Genomic DNA, 20044 nt, shown 5'->3' with positions numbered 1-20044 from the left:
ATGAATCCGTGAATAATCGATGCAGGATGCAATCATATTGTGGAAACTTTCATCTCACTGTTCGTTGTTTTTCCATGTACAGTGTACCTAATACTGCCTTGAGACCATTCACGAACACGAATGGAATATGTCTTTTCTATTTATAAAATCTCGTTACAAGTATAAATGCCTTTGAAAAGGTTTTACTGCTCAGAATGATTAATGACGTGGACACTGATTGCACGTGGCGCTCATTTCCTTTTGCCCCCTTTTTGCCAGAAAGCAGAGGTGATGACATAGGAGGCCAGTGGGGCTAAGGCCAAAGGCCACGTTCCTGTGCAGCTGCCGAGCTCTGCAAGGAAAGAAACGGTTTTTGCCAGTCTACCCCTGCCACCCACCGAGTTAGCCAGCGTAGCACAAATGTGTGCACTGGAGAGGAAGGGAGCGTCTGGTCTGTGATTGGCCTGGTACAACTTGCATCCCCATGGGGAGAAACAATCCAAATCTCCCTCCAACTGGTGGTAAGTGAGGTTGAAATGTCATCTTTGCCCATGAAAAATAACCAGTTTGGAAAGGGCAAGTCCAAACCATTCTGTAGAATTTAGTGAGCCACAGTGCCCTGTTAGACGGTAGGAAGGCTGACGCTGCTTAGTACAGGGATTTCCTGCTTTGGGCCTTCATCCAAAATTCAAACAGAACCAAATTCTTTCCTCTGAATGGAAAACAAATTCCTCAGAGTAAGGGTGAATACATGCTCAGCCCTGGCAACACTTGATCCACCCCAGCTGTATTCACCCCAACCTTTTACTTAATCTTAACGTATCTTTAAAACAAAAACAAGCTCAATGACAATGACTACTTTTTTTTTTTTTAAGAGAGAGGGAGACACAGGGAGGGGCAGAGAGAATCTTAAGCAGGCTCCACACCCAGCACAGAGCCAGACTTGGGGCCCAGTGTGGGGCTCTCCCTCACAACCCTGAGATCAGGACCTGAGCCGAAATCAAGAGTCCAATGTTTAACTGACTGAGCTGCCCAGGCGTCCCGGTAGTCCCTGACTACTTTAATTGACTCCCCTGTCTCAGAGAACTTAGTTGTGCCTAAGGGGCAGGCTGGTGTAGAGAAAGCAGAATCTCTGGGTGTAAAATCTCTAAAAAATGCGGTGTGACTCCCCAGAAAGTCACTTAACTTCTCTGAACCCAAATTTCCTCATTGGTATAATAGAGGTCATAATACTTATTTCCCAGATGCATGTGAAGATCGACTGGGAAGCATGGTGAAATAAGGGTTGTGGAGGAACTTAGTACACAATAAATATTATTGCCTATCTTCTCAGCTTCATTTTTGGATATTGTAGGTCACTGAGACACTCGAATGAGAGCGCCCTGGGGAAGAACCTCCTTGTGTAAGCTCCCCTTCTGCCACTGCCTCCCGAGAATCAGATACATATTTCTGACAACTGCACACCTCCCCTAGAAGCCCCTCTATAGATCCATATGGACTCACGAAACCTTGTGTTTCTTCCCATTTTCTCTTTGGTTAGTTGCCAAGACCCCCCAGTTGTCCCTAACTTTAGAACCCTCTTACTACCCTCATTGAACCGGCTATCTGGACCTGTCAAATTTCCCTCCTAAATATATCTGGACTTTCTTTCTTTCTTTTTTTTTAAAGATTTTATTTATTTATTTGATGGAGAGAGAGAGACAGCCAGCAAGAGAGGGAACACAAGCAGGGGGACTGGGAGAGGAAGAAGCAGGCTTCCAGTGGAAGAGCCCGATGTGGGGCTCGATCCCAGCACGCCGGGATCACGCCCTGAGCCGAAGGCAGACGCTTAATGACTGAGCCACCCAGGCGCCCCTGGACTATCTTCCTATCACCGCACTCTGCGTTCTGCCTTTTGTCTTGTCTGAGCTACTGTAATAGCCTCCAAACTGTTCTCCCAACATCCAGATGTCCTTCTTTCTAAGACATATTCTGCAATGCTGTCCAAGGTTCTTCTCAAAAATCCCATTCTCATCATGTCACTGTCTTGCTTCAGAGGAATCGTGGCTCCCACTTTGCGCACAGGAGAAAGCCTAACTCAACAGCATTCATGGCTTTGGGTCATGTGGGTCCACTGGCCTTTTCAGTTATGCCTCTGCCACTCTCCCAATGACCACTCTGCAGTGAACGTCAAACTCCCCATACACGGCACAGTCTGGGCACTTTCACCCACGGAGCCTTTGCTCATGTGATCCCCTTTGCCTAGAATGCCCTCTCCTCCTCAGTTGATGAACCTCTTCTCAGTCCTTCCAGAGAAAGCCCTATTTCCTGTGTGGGCCAGCACTCACAGGTCAAGGGTAAATTTTCATGGAACCAGAAGTTACCCCGGAAAGATTCCTCATCTTCTCCCTCACTTTCTGGCCTCTCCTGGGACCCCCAGGACAGGTGTGCGTCACACATTCTGTTGGACATCAGATTATTCTGCTTAAGGACTACTCAAATGTTCAACTGTGAATGCCAGATCCTAGTAGGACCTTCTTCTTAGTTAGGTTGATTTTTTAAATACACTTGTTCAGGGGCGCCTGAGTAGCTCAGTCGGTTAAGCGTCTGCTTCAGCTCAGGTCATGATCCCAGGGTCCTCGAGCTCTCTGCTCAGTGGGGAGTCTGCTTCTCCCTCTCCTTCTGCCCTTCCCCCTGCTCATGCTTGTGCACTCTGTCTCTCTCTTTGCTCTCTCTCAAATAAATTTTAAAAAATAAAAACACTTGTTCAAAATAGCTTCTTTCCATCAACAAGAACATGTGTGATTTCCTGTGTAATTACCAGACATTTATAAACCAGAACAGAAACTCTGTTAGCTTGATTGCAGGACTTAAGGAAGCAAAGTGTAATTAGTGTTGGATGATTCACACTTTGGACTTTGGAACCTGTCCACAAAGGTTTCCACTGTTTGGCTATCACTCCAGGATAAAATCCCCAAGTAAAATAATCTCAGGATTATAATCGGTAACTTCCTGATTTGGAACTAATAAAGCTGTTTTGAAGATTACATCTTGTCTTTTGAACTTGACCCTTGCATTCCTTAATGCCATCGTATTCCTACGGACCATGGCTATGTTATAAACAATTCATGCCTTATCTGGGGAAGTGAATTTGGCACTTGGTGGCAGGGTACTGTAGCAAAGGTCTGATCCACCCCAAGCTTGTGGACTGACCATTTTATGGTTGGATTTGGTTCCCAATATGTGTCTAAGTCACATATGGTCCTCCCGGTCCTAAATCCTTGAGAATTAAGACAATCCTAGGAACTGTGGTGTGGAGTTTGGGCTAGGAACAGAGTAGGCCCAGGTGACAGGATATGCCTGTCCTTGCTCAGTCTTTCAGGAACTTTTGGGGCCTTGAGGTGACATGGCAGGACTGGCTGAATGGGGCTCAGGGAAGCTGCAGATGACTATTCCTGATGACCTTTCAGTGACCTCCAGTGGTAAGCCATCTTCTGGCTCTTTATGGGCCTGACAGGCTTGTGACTGGGCATAGGCCAGGCCAGACATCACTCTCTTGAGTGTTAATCACCCTCCAGGACCAGGTTCCCCGATTCCCACAGACTCCTGGTATAGAGCCATGGGGCTCAGACATGGGCTAGACTGGATCTGGAAGAGACAGAGAAGCCGGAGGCGGAAACAGGCCTGGACCGCCTCTGTTCTGTGGTCTCCCTGGCAGAGAAGAGGCATCGAGGAGCCTCACTCTGCCCTCTGATTTTCCTCACTGAGCAAAATTAAACAAGACTAGGCATTCTGATTTCCTTTTAATTCTAAAGCAGTGTTTCTCAAAGTGTGGATTCTGGGCTAATGGCATCAACACACTTGGGCACTTGATAGGAATGCAAGCTTTCCAGGCTTACCTCCACCCTACAGATCCAGCAGTCTGTGGGGCAGGGCCCAGCAATCCGCATTTTAATAAGCCTTCTCAGTGTTTCTGCTGCTGCTTGCGTCTGAGAACCACGGATCTAATGAATCTTCATGTTCGGTGCTGCTTTGAGGCAGGACTGGCTCGGACAAACAGATGTCTAAGTTCTGCAGGCATAGAAATGGGATACTTTTCTTCTTCTATCTACTTACAACTGGCTGCTAAATGTAAAATTGTCAGGTTCTTGTAATTACACATTTGAGGAGGAATAATAAAGGGTGTCAGGCTTCTGAATGGGGGTTTTGACTCATACAGTATTATGAGTTGAACTTTCCAAGCATCAGGCCAAAGCCTCCTGTCCACAAAGGGACAAGCATAAAAATAGTTTGGCTGTTTCCAATTGGGACCAAATGGAAACCATCTGGACTCCACCCTCAGGAGGTTGATATAAATCAGCTCAATCTGACCCTTTATTTTGAAACAAGTACAACTCTTCTACCAAAGACCAAATTCACCCCCAACCAAACACCTTATGACTGTGAAAGTAATTATCCAGTGTGGGAAGCTGTTTTTTAATTTGCTTTGTGAATTCTGGAAACGAAAATGGTCTGCTCTGACAATAAGCTATGAAATAAATATGTATTAGATACAGGCTTTTCCTATTGATTTGAGGCACAGGATCCCTGGGGAGACAAAAGACTTTAATGGCTCCCATTGTCTACTGGATTAAGTCCCAACTCTTGGCCTGACTCGCAAAGTCTTCCTTAATGTGACCCACTCTTTCTGCCAGGCCCACCCTCCCACGTCCTCTGGTTCCAGCTACATTTTGTAGGCTTATGGGCTTGCATTGTGAAGCCCTCTCTTCCCTCTTCAATCCTTCCACCTGTAAGTCCTGTCTTTCCACACTGTCAGCTTCTAGCTCATTCACAGAGGCTTCTCCCCAGTTCCATCCCTGGGGAAGAATGCCTTTCTCAGAACCCAGCGTCTTTATGTTTGGCCCTTGGCAGATGCTGCCTTTTGTGGCTATTTGATTTCCTAGGTGTGCATCCTGTTTATAAACAACACTCTGCACCCCTTGTTATGAGCTGAATTGTGTTCCCTCCCAAAATTCCTGTGTTGAAATCCTAACTCCCAGTTCCTCCGAATGTGACCTTATTTGGAAATAAGGTCATGGCACATGTGATCAGTTAAGATGAGGTCATACTGGACTAGACTGGGCCCCTAATCCAGTATAACTGATGTCCTTATAAAAAGGGAAAAATTGGACACAGACGCACACGGGGAGAACGCCTGGGGAACATGAGGGCAAAGGTCAGGATGATGCATCTATATGCCAGGAAACACCAGACTGCCAGCAAACCACCAAAAGCTAGGAGAGAGGCAAGGAACAGACTGTCCCTCAGAACCTCCAGAAGGAACCAGCCCTGCCAACATCTTGATCTTGACTTCCAGGGTGGATCCAGGACTGTGACACAACATATTTCTGTTGCTGAAGGTCAAAAGAGGCAAGTCTGATATTTTTGTGCCAGGTTTTAACAGCTGAAAGGTATTATTGTGACCTGGACCTCAACATGGCTATTATTTAAAAGCTGAAGGATGAACAGTTGTATTGTTCTCTTTTTGACTTTTCTCTCAAACTACCTACCTTCTATGGGGGTTTAACATCTCCAGGGCCTACATGGGGGTGGGGGTTTGGGGGTTTGGGGGGAGGCACACAGGTGGAGTTATTCGCTATACTCATGCTCTGCTATCCTTGCCAACTGAAGTTATGCATGATTTTGGCCTTTTGGTCTTCCTGCAATGTCAAGTTAATCGCACAGCATGATACACACATTCAGTCTTTGTCCTACTGACCACTTTCTATTAGGTCTAGATGCAGAGTTAGAACTAGCGACCCAGGAGTCCTGTGCCCTCAGATGTCATCTGGCCCATTGTAAGGACTGTCCTCTGGACAGCCACCTGCCTTGGAGACACGGACCATCCTCATCCCCACAGGAACCCCAACTAACTCCTCTGAAAGGGTTTTTGGTTGAAAATATCCCCAAACAGTAACTGTCTAAAACAAATGATAACCTAGCATGGTTCTTCTTCTTCTTTTCTCTTTTAATAGATTTTTCCATAATCTACTAGCACTATCCAGTAGAAGGACTGCATTTATACCAGATGGCAGAGACAGGTCTGATAAATCGTCTTGCTTTACATTTTCAGTTGGCTTTTTAGATCATAGGAATTTGTATTTATCTAATTCAGAGAGATTTTACAGAGGAGATCCGAGGATAATTCAAGGACAGGAAAGAGACCACACCACACAAAAGCAGATTAAAATTGAGGAAGAAAAAGGCAAAGGGTAAAGAGCTACATCACGAGGGCCTGTGACCTTCCGCACATGAATTGTACAGATAAATAAAAATGGACTACCACAAAACACCACAAATTTAGGATAGCCTCCACAAAGAGACCTCCAAAGACTGTGCTCATGACACATCTAATGATCATCTTGTGCTGTGTCTTTAAAACCTCAACACGTTAGAGCTGGAGTGGGATTCAGGAAGCTGTGAGTGCAAATTCCTTGATTTGCAGAATAGGGTGCTGAGGCACGGGCAAGCGGGCAAGCGCTGGGTGGAGAAGCCAGCTTCCCTACACTGGGCTGTGAACGTTTAAGACTTGGATTGCTTCTCGGGGCACCCGGCTGGCTCAGTAAGAGGAGCGAGCAACCCTTAATCTTAGGGTCGTGAGTTTGAGCCTCACGTTGGGTGCAGAGATTACTTAAATAAATATTTTTTAAAAAATAGACTTGGATAGCTTCTCATTTCATTTAACCCTGCCCAGAGGTTTTGGAGATGGTGATTTCTTAAAATTGCCTCTAAAGGACTCTGTTTCTGATTCTAAGCAGTGAGGGTAGGAGAGAAGTCTCCAAGCGGAATTTATCAGGTCCTGCTGGCTGTTTACTGCAGAGATCTTCCCAAACCAGCCTACACCCCATAACCGATTTCGGCTTGCTGAATGTGCCAAAGACGAATTCCTCTGGTGGAGGTGGCTTCTTTCTCTCCCCGGGAGTTCTTCTGTTTGGGGTAATTACTGTAGTAGCGGGAACGCAGAGCCCATCAAAGGGGGAAGTGATTTACAGACGAAGGAAGACAGGGATAGTTGAAGCAACAACCCAGTACCTTTTTTCCTCCGCTCCTTCCCTGCAGGGGTTTTCCCTGGAAGAGCTCCAGGCGACTTTGTAGTCTGGTTCAAAGTTGAACTTCCCCTCTGTTTGACTGTGTGGAAAAGAAAAAGGGGGAAAAAAGCCTGTTCAAAGTTGTATGAATGGGTCTTTTCACATTTTGCTATTGATTATTTCCTTCATTTTCTGTACACTTTGGGCAGAGCTATTTCTCTTAAGACGATTATCCGACCCATTGTCAAATCCCATTTGCTTCAGTTCAGTCCTGTCTTTTTCATGTTGCTCTCCTCAAAGGCTTAAGGAGAACATGCTACCAAGTAGGCCCTAAGTATCGTCCTAAAAGGCCTCATGTAAATGCTCTACGTTCCACAGCTGCCCTCTGTAAAAGTGGCTCCAAATCTCTGAGATTTGTAAGAATGTAGCAGAGAGGAACACATTTTTGGCATATTTAAAAATATATATTAGTATGTTATCACTTTAGAGTCATTCTAGACCCTTCCTTTCCTTTCTCTTGCACCCCACATCCCAAGCATCAGGAAATGGGACAGATGTGGAACTTGACCTCCTCTGCCACTGCCCTAGTCTCACTTGGGTAGACCCCTCTCACCTCCCACCACCTCTCACTGGATGACAACAGCCTCCCAACAGACCTCCCTGCCTGCCGCCCCCACCTCAGTCCATTTGCTACACAGATTGAGGGGGCCTTCTCAAACCTAAGCCCTAAATAAGTCCTAACTCCTCTGCTCCCTCCTTGCTACAAAGCCCTGATCCCTTGTCCCTGTTACCACTCAGGTACCCTGCTGCTCCTTGTGGAGAGGCCCTGGGGCCTTGGTGTAGGCTGCTCCCTCTGCCTGGCCAGCTCTGCATTGTTACAGTTCTGAGTGCTGAGAAATCTTGTTCGTACAGATGCGGATAGAATAGGGTTGCCAAGTTTAGCTCCCCTTGTCCCCCAAACATACAGGACACCGAGTTGAATTTAAATGTCAGATAAACAAAGAATAATTACATTAGTTAAGTATACCCCAACATTGCATGAAACATAATAAATTACATGTTTTTCATCTAAACTTCAAATTTAACTAGGTAATTCTAGAGGGAGTTTTATCACAGCAGTATGATTCAATTTTTTGAACTCCTGTGTGATAGGCGTTCAACATAGTGGTTGATCAATAGAAAAAAAAGATTTGTAATGATCTGTCCATTGATAACTTGATTAAAATCCTCTTTCAATTTTCTTAAAACCAAAAATCGGGAGCCACATGATATCTAAACACTGGCATGTTATTAGAGTCCATCACTTTCTTTCACGCTCCCACTAATATTTTGAATTGTCTCTGTTTTTATACCGTAGGGAAGAAAGTGTCTGCTCTGATCCTGGATGTGAAAGAAGGCGTGCCTTTCTCTTGCCAAGTAGAATGATTGTGACCCAGGATGTTAACCACAAGTACTGGGACATTCTCAAAGTTCAGAATCAGGACATTTCTTTAAAACAATCCACACCCCCTCTAACACACCTACCCTCGGTTTTCATGTACTCTGTGTTTAGTGCGTTTGGGCTCTTATGAAATCCTGTAGACTAGGTGGCTTACGAACAGTGAAACATTTATTCCTCCCAGCTCTAGGGAAGTCCAAGATCCAGGCACCAGTAGATTTGGTGTCTGGTGAGAGCATCTTCCTGATTCACAGACGCCGGCTGTCTTCTCGTTATAACCTCACACGGCAGAAAGGGTGAAGGAGCTCTCCGGGCTCTCTTTTAAGAGAGCACTAATCCTGTTCAGGAGGGTTCTGCCCTGGGGTGCCTGGGTGGCTCACTAGTAAGCGTCTGCCTTCGGCTCAGGTCATGATCTCAGGGTCCTGGGATCGAGTCCCGCATCAGGCTCCCTGCTCAGTGGGAAGCCTGCTTCTCCCTCTCCCACCCCCCCCCCCCGCTGGTGTTCCTTCTCTTGCTGTCTTTCTCTGTCCAATAAATAAATAAAATCTTTAAAAAAAAAAGGAGGGCTCTGCCCGCATGACTTAATTACCTCCAAAGGCCCCACCTCCTAAAGCATCACCTTGGGGATTAGGACTTCAACATTTGAATTTTGAGGGGTGGGGGGACATAACATTCAGTCTGTATGTAGCACCCTTGTTTCAAGACAGGAGTTGTAAAGGACAGGGAGCAGGCTCGTTCCAGGGGTCTGGAAGAAGGAGCACAGCTTGGTGTGGGTGCCGCAGCAGGTTCCTCCGCTCAAGAATCACATTTCGGGGGTGGCAGGGCTTGGGTTTAACACCCACCTGTGACCAGGAGAGGGCTGGTAATATTCTATAACTTTTTTCTTTTTTTTTTAGATTTTATGTATTTATTTGAGAGAGAGAGAGAGAGAGCGAGAGAGCATGAGAGGGGGGAGGGTCAGAGGGACCCTCCTACTCCCTACTGAGTAGGGAGCCGGATGTGGGACTCAGTCCCAGACTCTAGGATCACGACCTGAGCCAAGGCAGTTGCTTAACCAACTGAGCCACCCAGGCGCCCCCCCCCCCTTTTTTTCCCTCCTGTGCCTCTCTTCTCATTTGTGAGTATCGTGCTGGCTAAGTGAAATCAAGATGGGAAAATGCAAGTTGCCTGAGCAGAGGTCTACCAATCCAGCTTTGAAACAGAAGGTACTTTTACTCTGTACAGGTATGTATGTCACTGTTTTGGTGTACATGTTTGTACTCCCCGAATATTCGTATGTTGAGTCCCCCGTACGGCCATATTTAGGGACGGGGCTTCTAAGGGAGTAATGAAGGTTAAATGAGGTCATAAGGGTAGGACCTTGATCAGACAGGATTAGTGTTCTTATCAGGGAGCCGCCAGACAGTTCGGCTCTCCCTCTGCTTACACACACCCAGGAAAGGCCACGTGAAGACACAGCACGAGGGCGCCCTCCGCAGGCCAGGAAGAGAGCTCTCACCCCGGACAGAACTTTTGATTTGGGACTTCTAGCTTTCTGAACTGTGCAAAAAGAAAGCTGTGTAAGCCACCCAGCCTGCGTTACTTTGTTACGGCAGCCAGTGCAGACTAATACAGGTACCCAAAAGAATGCACAACAGCTAAAATCAGGGTTCAAGTGAATAAATAATGAGAGGAACTTCAAAGAGGTTCTGTGTGCTGACCACTGACTGCAGGGCCCAGCCCAGCTGGAGCAGCTTTACCCTGTCCCGGGCTGAAGAATGACAGGGCAGGCGCTCACTGAGGTCAGCTCTGATCCTCGCTTGTTGGCTCTCTGGGAAATCAAATCCAGAATCCTTAAAAATCAAGCCTTCATGCTCCTTTGGCCAGAGACCACTTAGAACAATCAGAATAGGAGACTTCCACATTTGCTCCCCAAGTCCTTGCCACTTCTTTGCCTTTCCAATCCCACACCTCACACCTGTTCCTGCCTACCACGTACCAATCCCTTGAGACACTGCTTTTATATTTCCAATTCTTTTCCTTTTTAAAAAAGATTTATTTATTTGAGAGAGAGAGAGAACGCGCACGCTATGCACACACACGAGTGGGGGTAGGGGCAAAGGGACAAGCAGACTCCCTGCTGAGGGCAGAGCTGAAGGCCCAGGGCTTGATTCCAGAAACCTGAGATCACGACCTGAGCCGAAGTCAGATGCTTAAGCAACTGAGCCACCCAGGTGCTCCTCCAATTATTTTTCTTTTCTTTTTTTTAATTAACATAAAATATAGTATTTGTTTCAGGGGTACAGGTCTGTGATTCATGTCTTACAGAATTCACAGCACTCACCATAGCACATACCCTCCCCAATGTCCATCACCCAGCCAACCCATCCCTCCCAGCCCCCTCCACTCCAGCAACCCTCAATTTGTTTCCTGAGACTGAGTCTCTTATGGTTTGTCTCCCTCTCTGGTTTCATCTTGTTTCATTTTTTCCTCTTTTCCCCTATGATCCTTTGCCTTGTTTCTCAAGTTCCACATATCAGTGAGATCATAGGATAATTGTCTTCCTCTGATTGACTTATTTCATTTAGCATAATACCCTCTTATTCCATCCATGTTGTTGCAAATGGCAAGATTTCATTTTTGATGACTGCATAATATTCCATTACACACACACACACACACACACACACACACACACACACACACCACATCTTTATCCATTCATCTGTCGATGGACATCTAGGCTCTTTCCATAGCTGGGCTATTGTGGACACTGCTGCTATAAACACTGGAGTACACGTGCCTCTTCGGATCACTACATTTTTACCTGCAGGGTAAATACCCAGTAGTGCATCCAATTATTTTTCTTAAAAATCACAGATTCACTTGGTTATTTCAGTCCTGAAATTACAATATAGGACTTCATAAATAGGACTGTGGCTTTTTACAGGATTGGCGGTAGAAATAGCAGAGGGAAAGTCATATTTGGATAGCACACATTGTTTTCCAGCTTCCTTTTGTATATTTATTGGGTTGACTGAAGTATCAAATTCAAGAAATAACTGACAGAATTCTGATACCAGGAAAGTTCCTAAATGGAGAATAACTATTGTATTTACGAATCTCTCATAGTTACAAGTTCCTTGCACTTACTTCCACAAGGTAGCCTTGACTTCAGCTCTTTTTTGTTTAATAGCACAAGTCAGTGAATCCTTTCTTTATTGAGATAAAATTAACATATAATGTTAAATAGTTAATTAGTTTCAGATGTACAACATAATGACCTGGTATTTGTATATATCATGAAATGTTCACCACGGTAAGTTAGTTAACTTCCATCACAACACATGGTCACAAATTTTGTTTCTTGTGATGAGAACTTCTAAGATCTATTCTCTTAGCAACTAGTTCTTTTTAAGATTTTGTTTTTTAAGTAATCTCTCCACTCAACGTGGGGCTCGAACTTACAACCCCCGGGATCAAGAGTTGCATGCTCCACCAACTGAGCCAGCCAGGCGCCCTTCCACAGCCTCCAAATATACAATACAGTATATTTAGCTGTGGTCCCCACACTGCACATTAGCCTTGAGCTCTTCATCTTCATTTTTTCCAGCAAGTAGAGCGACTGTGTTCACCAATATGCCTCAAGTTTACTCTCCTGGGAAACGGTTGTTGTTACAATAATAATGACGATGATAATGATGATAATTAATGTCCCTCGAGTACTTACTACATGTCAGGCACCGTGCTAACTGCATTCCGTTACACCACTTCCTCCTCACTAAACACTGTGAGGCAGTTATGTTTATTTTGTAGCCGAAGAAGCTAAAGTTAGATCAGTTTGGTAATTTGCCCAAACTAATACATAGCTGGGGCAGGATTTGAACCCAGACCTGATTCTACGTCTGCGCTATTAGCCACTTGCTATAGTTTCTGTTAACAATGATTAAAAGTAGATAGCTTTAAAATGTGTCATAAACATATGCATTAGGGATCTGTTAAAACAAATGATAAGCCTTTTATAAGGAGTAAGCAGCTGTGGTTCTCGTCTGTCCTGTAACTGTCCTCCTCACTGGTTTACTTCTTTACTGCCACTCCGCTCGCCAGCAACTCATGGGCTTCTGGTTTGGCTGCCCATCAGAACGCTCCACCCCTCCCCCAGTGGGGTGTGTGATCAGTCCTGGCCCATTACGGGTTAGCACATCCTGGGCTGTAGGGACTGGTCCAAGAGGTATGTATGTGACCCAAGGATGGCCAGTGAGAGCCTTCCTGTGGGACTGACCCACAGCACTGGGAGACAGAGGCTCGCGCTTTCTGGTTGATTATAAATCATGATGATATAGCCCTGGGACTGCGAGCAGAAGTGTCGGCTGCTGTTTCCTGCCTGGAGGAAGGCTGACCGCACTGGGAGAGAAGGCCAACCCTCGAAGGGAAGTAGAGTCAAGAGCAGCAAACTCAGGGTCTCCTGATGACATCGTATGAGTCCCTGAATTCAGCTATTTCTGAAGACAGCTGTGGACATTTCAGTTACGTAAGCCAATAAACCCCTATTTACCTTGAATTCTGTTTGGGTTGCTTTCACTTGTAACTGAAGAGTTCTGATTAACTGTTCCCCACTGCTGCTGTGACAAATGACCATACACTTAGCAGCTTAAAACAATACAAGTCCATGACCTTACAGAACTGGAGGTCCAAAGTCCAAAATGGGTCTTACAGTCAAGGCACTGGTGGACTGTAAATCTCTTAGTGGCTCTGGGGAAGAATTCCTTGCCCTGCCCTTTCCAGCTCCTAGAGGCTACCTACATTCCATGGCTGCTGGCCCCTTCCTCACATGACTCCCACCTTTCCTTCCACAGTCACACCTCCTTCTCTCTGGCTCTGACCCTCCTGCTACCCTCTTGCAAAGATCCTGTGATGACATTGGACCCACCCAGAGAATCCAGGCTAAACCCCCATCTCAAGGCCCTTAATTTTATCGTATCCGCACAGTCCCTTTGGCTACGTGAGGTAACATAATCACCGGTTCTGAGGACTAGGACAAAGACATTGCTGGGGGTCCGTTATTCTGCTCTCACTCATACTCAGGAAGAATTTCCACTGACCACTGGGAAGGTCACTTTTCACCGCAAAGCGGCTTCCTTCTGATAGGTAGTCCCCAGGAGTGTAGGGCCCAGTTCCCCAGCACTTACCCTGCAGCTGCTGAGGGGGACTCCCGAGGTCTGGTGGGGATGTGGCCGGCTGGTCTCTGCCCTGCTTCTCTGCATACTCTGCTGCGGGTCTGAGGAGAGCCAGAGCCCCGGAGCACTGTAAGCAATTGCCATCAAGGTGCAGCTCACTGGGGAGGGGCAAAATACACCATTCATTGGATGTTACTTTCACTTCCGCAAATTTGGCTTTGAGGTCTTCACCTCATAAAATAATAGACCTAGTCATAAAATAATAAATAAATAATCATAATAGAGAATAGACCACATCATAAAAAATAGACCTAGTGACCGTGTCATCGGGCCAAAAACATGCATATAGCATGATACCCTTGATTCTCAAATGTAACTAAAGGATTTTTCCATTATAATTAAGAAAAAGAACACAAAATAATTAATGTAGTGAAAAGTCAGGGGAAGTCACGGGTTAGCAGACTTTGTAAATAAGCTGGTTATTTAACTCAAGACAGAACAGATCCAGAGGCAGAGGGGAGCAGGGCATGTGTCTCACCAGATGGAGCTCTGGCATATGATGGCGCCCAGCCGTGGTCCGCTCTGCGGCCCCAGACCACAGTAGCGCAGACTGAGGACTTGAAGCCTTTGGTTGTTCTCCAGGCCTGAGAAAATATTCTCAATTTCTTCATTTCCAAATCTAGAAAGAAATGACAGGAACAAATCAGTGACTTCTAAAACCTATGTCACCTGTTGGATTATTCATTTTAAGGGACTCCCCGGGGCAGATTAGGTTTTACCGATCCTTACTTTGGGCTTCCACAGCCGGGGCCGGCTAAGGAGTGAGCTGGGTGACTGAGGGGGGTAGACTGCAGGTGGGGGGAGGGGGACCCAGAATCTGCCTCCTGGGCAAAGGGAGCAGAGCACGGTTTGAACTACCCATTCAAGGGAGCAGATAGAGAGCAAGCTCTGGATCCTGAAGACGGGCCAGACTGCCCAGCTGGCAGGGATGGAGGGAAGACCCCAGCAGTAGGAGGCTGTGTGAGGAGGGAGCCTTTAAAGTATGCCCAGGGCATACTTGGCCCTCCTTCCTGGCCCTGTGCTGCTCCTCACCTTGTATCACCCAGCCCTTCGACTTTGCAAAGAGAAGTCATGGGCATCATGCCAGCACAGCCTCTGGGTATAAGCATTAGGTCAGGAAGCTGAGCATCAGTGAGGTAAAGGGACGTCTTCAGGGAATCTGGAATGTCCGTGTCTGAACTTTCAAACGACATGCATCGTATTAACAGAAATAACTTCTTAAGTTTACTAGTTCACCCAACAAGTAATTCCTGAAGGCAGCTACTGTGGTGGGGGTGGGGATGCAGCTGTGTATGAGAAAGAAGGGCATCCGGCTGGTGGACTTCACAGCCTCACAGAGAAAGCCAGAGGGAAGTCCCCAGAGGCCGGTAACCTGCAATTTTACCAGTGTTGAGGTCTCAGTGGTGATTCCCAACCACCCAACCCTGACAACTCTAGGTGTCTTGGCAATAGCAGGATTTCAACTGACAATGAAAATAAGCTATTTCCTGGGGCACCTGGGTGGCTCAGTCGGTTAAGCATCCAATTCTTGATTTTGGCTCAACTCAAAACGGAGCCCCGTGTTGGGCTCCTGGCTCGGCGCAGGGTCTGCTGGAGATTCTCTCTCCCTCTCTGCCCCCTCCCCCTCTAAAGAGATAAATAAAATCTTTTAAAAATAAAGTAAGCTGTTTCCTAACAATGGGGATTTCTTTTCTCTTCTGACTTCCTTCCAGTGCAGGTCTCTGGGTCCAGCGCAGGAGCTGAAGTCCAGAAGCGTCTCAGCAGTGGGGCTGGTTCTGCCCAGTGCAGTGTGGGAAGCTGGGAGATTCCGAGGCTGATCCTCAGTCACTGTGGGGTGTCCTGAGGATATTGGCCTTCTGCTGTCCTGTGTTAGGAGACCCTGACTGAGGCTCCTCCAAGCATCTCAGAAACATGGAGAACCTCCAGAAATAGCCCCTCTCCCCAGCATGTGCTTACAGATGCGTCCACTGTCACCACCAGTGCCCTAATAAGACCCTAGTTCCTTAATGGGGTCTTTGTGTCCCTGTGGTACCACTTCTCAGGCATGAATCAGCTCTTTCACCTCACAGCCCACTGGCCTTCTGAGTACAAGGCAGCACCGGGCTCCAGGGGAAAGTTGCAGAATCAAAGACCTGAGAAGTGGAAGAGATCATCTCGAAGATCAGAGAGGTTGCATGACCTATCCCACATCACACAAGCAGGTTGCAATGATTTAAGGATCTACACTATAGATCCCCCAGCAATCTAGTATCACAGATCCGAAGTGTGCTCAGATTCAGATGGCTGGATTCACATCTAGGCTCCATCCCTAGAGCTGAATGGCCTTGAACAAGCCAGTTAATGTCCTTGAGTCTTTCCTCATCTACATAGAGTCAAGGGATGGAAATAGTACATTACCTGTCATTATATATCCTACATCCATATGTACTGGTACATCTCTCTCTATTGTTGGGAGAATAAATGAGATAAACCATGCACTGTGCTTGGCACACAGTTAGCACTCAATAACAATTAGCTGATATTATCATTATTATTATTACCCCCTGACCTTCCGCTGACAGCCTGATGCTGCAGCCCTCTGAAAGACTTGGCTCTTTCCCTAGCACCACACCTTTCCTCCCACCTCCGCTCCTGGTGAATAATGCCCCGTTCCGTAGGGGATCATGGTTCCCCTTACCCAAAAAACCACTAAAATTTATAGGGACTTTTTTTTTTTTTTTTTTTTACATTCAGGCCTCTACCTTGCCTCATATGTAACCTAGAGCATGTCACCTCTCCTCTACTATACTGAGGACCTCCTTGCTCAGTGGCATTGCCGTATATGTGTATCTTCCTTAGCAAAGAGCAGTGTCTTGCACAAACAGGCCATTGACGAATATCTGTTGACAGAATAAATGAATAAAAAGGCAGGCAGGCAGGCAGGCAGGCAGGAAGGAAGGATAAATGAATGAATAAAACTTCTTTTTGAGAATGCTGACATTTATTCAGGAACGTTAGCTCTAAGGAGGCTTTGCAGTGTTCCTTTTCGGCGATGATTTGAGGAGGCACAAGGAACCAGGCCACTGCCCTCCCTGCCTTTGCTTCCCTCAGCAGACAGCAGCCAGGAGCCCTGAAGGAACCCCCATTCCAGACTCACCTGCAGTAATCGAGGATGAGAGAACGCAGACAGCTGCATGGCAGAGCCCTCCCAAGTCTCCCGAGGGACCACAGATCCATCCTGCAGTCGATGAGCTCCAGGCTGGTAAATGGGCAGGAGGCACACCCCCTCAACTCCAGAAGCGAAGCCTGAGAACGTGAGATGAAACCGTGCTCACAGAAGGGAGACAGATAAGCTCTGTGTTTTCATGTAACCCAAAAGCCCATTATGTTCATTACCTCAACAGTTTTGCCTTTAAGACAACTTTCTAATTTCCCCAAGGAGAAAGTGGCATGAAAATAAAATAATTGCCCTTTAAAAGGAAGAACTAAATGGGAAACACCAAGCTTTATGATGAGACAAGATATACCTTAGCATATCTTTATAGATGTTATTAGGGGCTGAACTGTAGCCCCCTCCCCAATTCACATGTTGAAGTCCTAACCCCTAGTACCTCAGAATGTGACTGTATTTGGAAACAGGGTCTTCAAAGGGGTATTTAAATTAAAATGAGGTCTTCAGGGTGGGACCTAACGCAGCAGGACTTGGCTTTCTTATAAGAAGGAAATCTGACACAGACACAGACAGAGGGAAAACAACTTGAAAACACAGGGAAAAGGTGGCCGTTTACAAGCCAAGGAGAGAGGCCTCAGGAGACGCCAACCCAGCTGACACCTTGAGCTCAGACTTCTAAGCCTTCAGAACTGTGAGGAAATAAATTTCTGTTGTTTAAGCCGTGCAGCCTGTGGTACTTGGTTATGGCAGCCCCAGCCGACTAATACAGATGTTGATATTCTGACCCACAAATTTATCCTCCTAGGGTTGTGTTCTTTTCATTAGAGGTATCACCATGCCAACCTTCATATAACTAGGTACAAATATTACCTCCTAAGTAATTTATATTCATTGTCACAGGTATTGGGATTTAGAGGTCTGCTCAGAACTAGACCAGACAGGGGTGCCTGGGTGGTTCAGTCCGTTAAGTGTCAGACTCTTGATTTCGGCTCAGGTCATGGTCCCAGGGTTATGGTCTCAGGGTCCTGGGATTGAGCCCCATGTTGGGCTCTGTGCTTAGCAGGGAGTCTGCTTCTCTCCTTCTCCCTCTGTCCCTCCCCTTGCGCAAAAACTCTAAAATAAAATCTTAAAAAAAAAAGAACTAGACCATGCAAATTCAGCAGGGAGGTGTTTCTCATGGTGAAGCCACAGGACTGGGGGAAACACATGAACATTTGGAACCATGTCAAGCTCTCTCAGTCTCCTGAGTGGAAGGGTCTAAGGCAAGGTCATTTCTTGTGGTAACAAAGGATCCCAGTGACAATTAAAATCCCTACCTAACTGACAGAAGGAGGTATTTAAAGCTACAAATCACAAAGGCCACCTTTTAGCAATTAGAATCACCACAACCTAAGGATTTCTTCAGTTCAGAATTTAAACCTAAAAGAGGCTTTGGTGGGGTCTGGAGGACTTCAGTTTCCTGAGGCAATGACATGTTGGTCAGAGACAGGGTCCCCAATTACAGCTTGGCTGAGAAAACAAGAGCCCTAGCAGCCTTACCTACAGAGCTGATGTCTGAGGCCTCTTTAATGAGAAAACACCTAGGTGAAGTGCTGGATTGGATTTCGCAGGCTGTGCTTCGGACAGAGGAGGCAATGTGGCACGTCACTGCCTACGGTAACGCCGGTCTGTGCAAAACAGGCTCTCGACCAGCGGTTGCAGTGTCACTCTGCAGTGTCACTCTCCGGGGCACTAGCACTGCTGTGGGCAAGAGCACAGCCATCGACCACACAATTCCTCAACAGCCTCCAGGTAACCCAGAGGGCTACATTTTAAAGAACCGTTAAGGGTCACTTTTAACATTCAAGGACACCATTCTATGTCCTACTTCAATGGACTGGGTACCCTGACTGACACAACTAAGAATTCTGGTTATGTATCAAAGATACCTTTTTAACATTTATTTTGAAGTGTGGTCAAATACATATATAAAATTTACCATCTTAACCATTTTTAGTTCAGTGGCATTAAGCACATTTACACTGTTGTACAACCCTCAACACCATCCATCTCCAGAACTTTTTTCATCTTGTAAAACTCAAACTCTGTACCCAATAAAAAATAACGCCCATTCTCCCCTACCCCACAACGTCTGGCCACCGCCATTTTATTTTCTTTCTCTGTGAGTCTTACTACTCTAGGCACTTCTTATAATACAATGATATAATATTTGTCCTTTTGTGACTGACTTATCTTACTTAGCATAAGTTCCTCAAGGTTCATACATGTAGCATGTGTCAGAACTTCCTTCCTGTTAAAGGCTGAATAATATTCTATTGTGTGTATATCCCACATTTTGTTTTCGACTCATCTGTTCATGGACATTTGGATTATTTCCACCTTTGGCTATTGTGAATAATGCTACCACGAAGATGAGTGTACAAATATCTCTTTGAGATCTGGCTTTCAATTCTTTTGGGTAGATATCCAGAAGTGGAAGTGCTGAATCATATGGTAATTCTATTTTTAAATTTTTTTTTAAGATTTATTTATTTATTTGTTTATTTATTAGAAAGAGAGAGACAGCCAGCGAGAGAGGGAACACAGGCAGGGGGAGTGGGAGAGGAAGAAGCAGGCTCCCAGCGGAGGAGCCTGATGTGGGGCCCGATCCCGGAACGCCGGGATCATGCCCTGAGCCGAAGGCAGACGCTTAACAACTGCACCACCCAGGCGCCCCTATTTTTAATTTTTTAAGGAACTTCCATCCTGGTTTCCATAGTGGCTATACCAATTTACATTCCCACCAACAGTGCACAGGTTTTCCAATTTCTCCACATCCTGTCAACACATTATTTTCTGCTTTTTTTTTTGATAGTAGCCATACTAGTTGACATGAGGTAGTATCTCTGTAGTTTTGATTTGCATTTCCCTAAAGATGAGTGACGTTTAATAGCTTTTGTGTGCTTATTATTCATTAGTATACCTTCTTTGGAGAATGTTCACTTAAGTCCTTTGCCCAGTTTTAAATTAGGTTGTTTGGTTTTTTTTGTTGTTGTTGTTGAATTGTAGAAGTTCTTTATATATCCTGGATGTTAACCCCTGATCAAACATATGATTTGCAATTATGGTCCCTATTTTGTGCGTTGCCTTTTCACTTGATTATGTCCTTTGATGCACGGAAGTTTTAAATTTTGATGTCATCCAAATCATCTAGTTTTTCCTTTGTTGCCTGTGC

At 45.8% G+C, this 20044-nt stretch overlaps 1 protein-coding gene across 6 annotated transcripts in view; it reads right to left on the bottom strand.

Moving 5' to 3' along the window:
* The window catches only part of LOC123788434 (uncharacterized), a 47483-nt gene that overhangs the window by 20606 nt on the left and 6833 nt on the right, over positions 1-20044 (bottom strand). For all 6 annotated transcript variants that reach the window (XM_087870242.1, XM_087870241.1, XM_087870244.1 and 3 more), the window contains 4 exons: positions 16816-16964; positions 14158-14298; positions 13632-13777; positions 7030-7125 (listed from right to left, as the gene is read on the bottom strand). In XM_087870242.1, coding sequence (XP_087726368.1) covers positions 7030-7125; positions 13632-13777; positions 14158-14298; positions 16816-16964 — 532 coding nt within the window. The remainder of the gene's footprint in view (positions 1-7029; positions 7126-13631; positions 13778-14157; positions 14299-16815; positions 16965-20044) is intronic.

This window comes from Ursus americanus, chromosome 20 (assembly GCF_024610735.1).
Source record: "Ursus americanus isolate L20-20 chromosome 20, mUrsAme1.1.p, whole genome shotgun sequence".
Lineage (NCBI taxonomy): Eukaryota > Metazoa > Chordata > Mammalia > Carnivora > Ursidae > Ursus > Ursus americanus.
The sequence above is the reverse complement of the archived record's forward strand: the minus strand, read 5'-3'. Positions and strand labels throughout refer to the sequence as shown.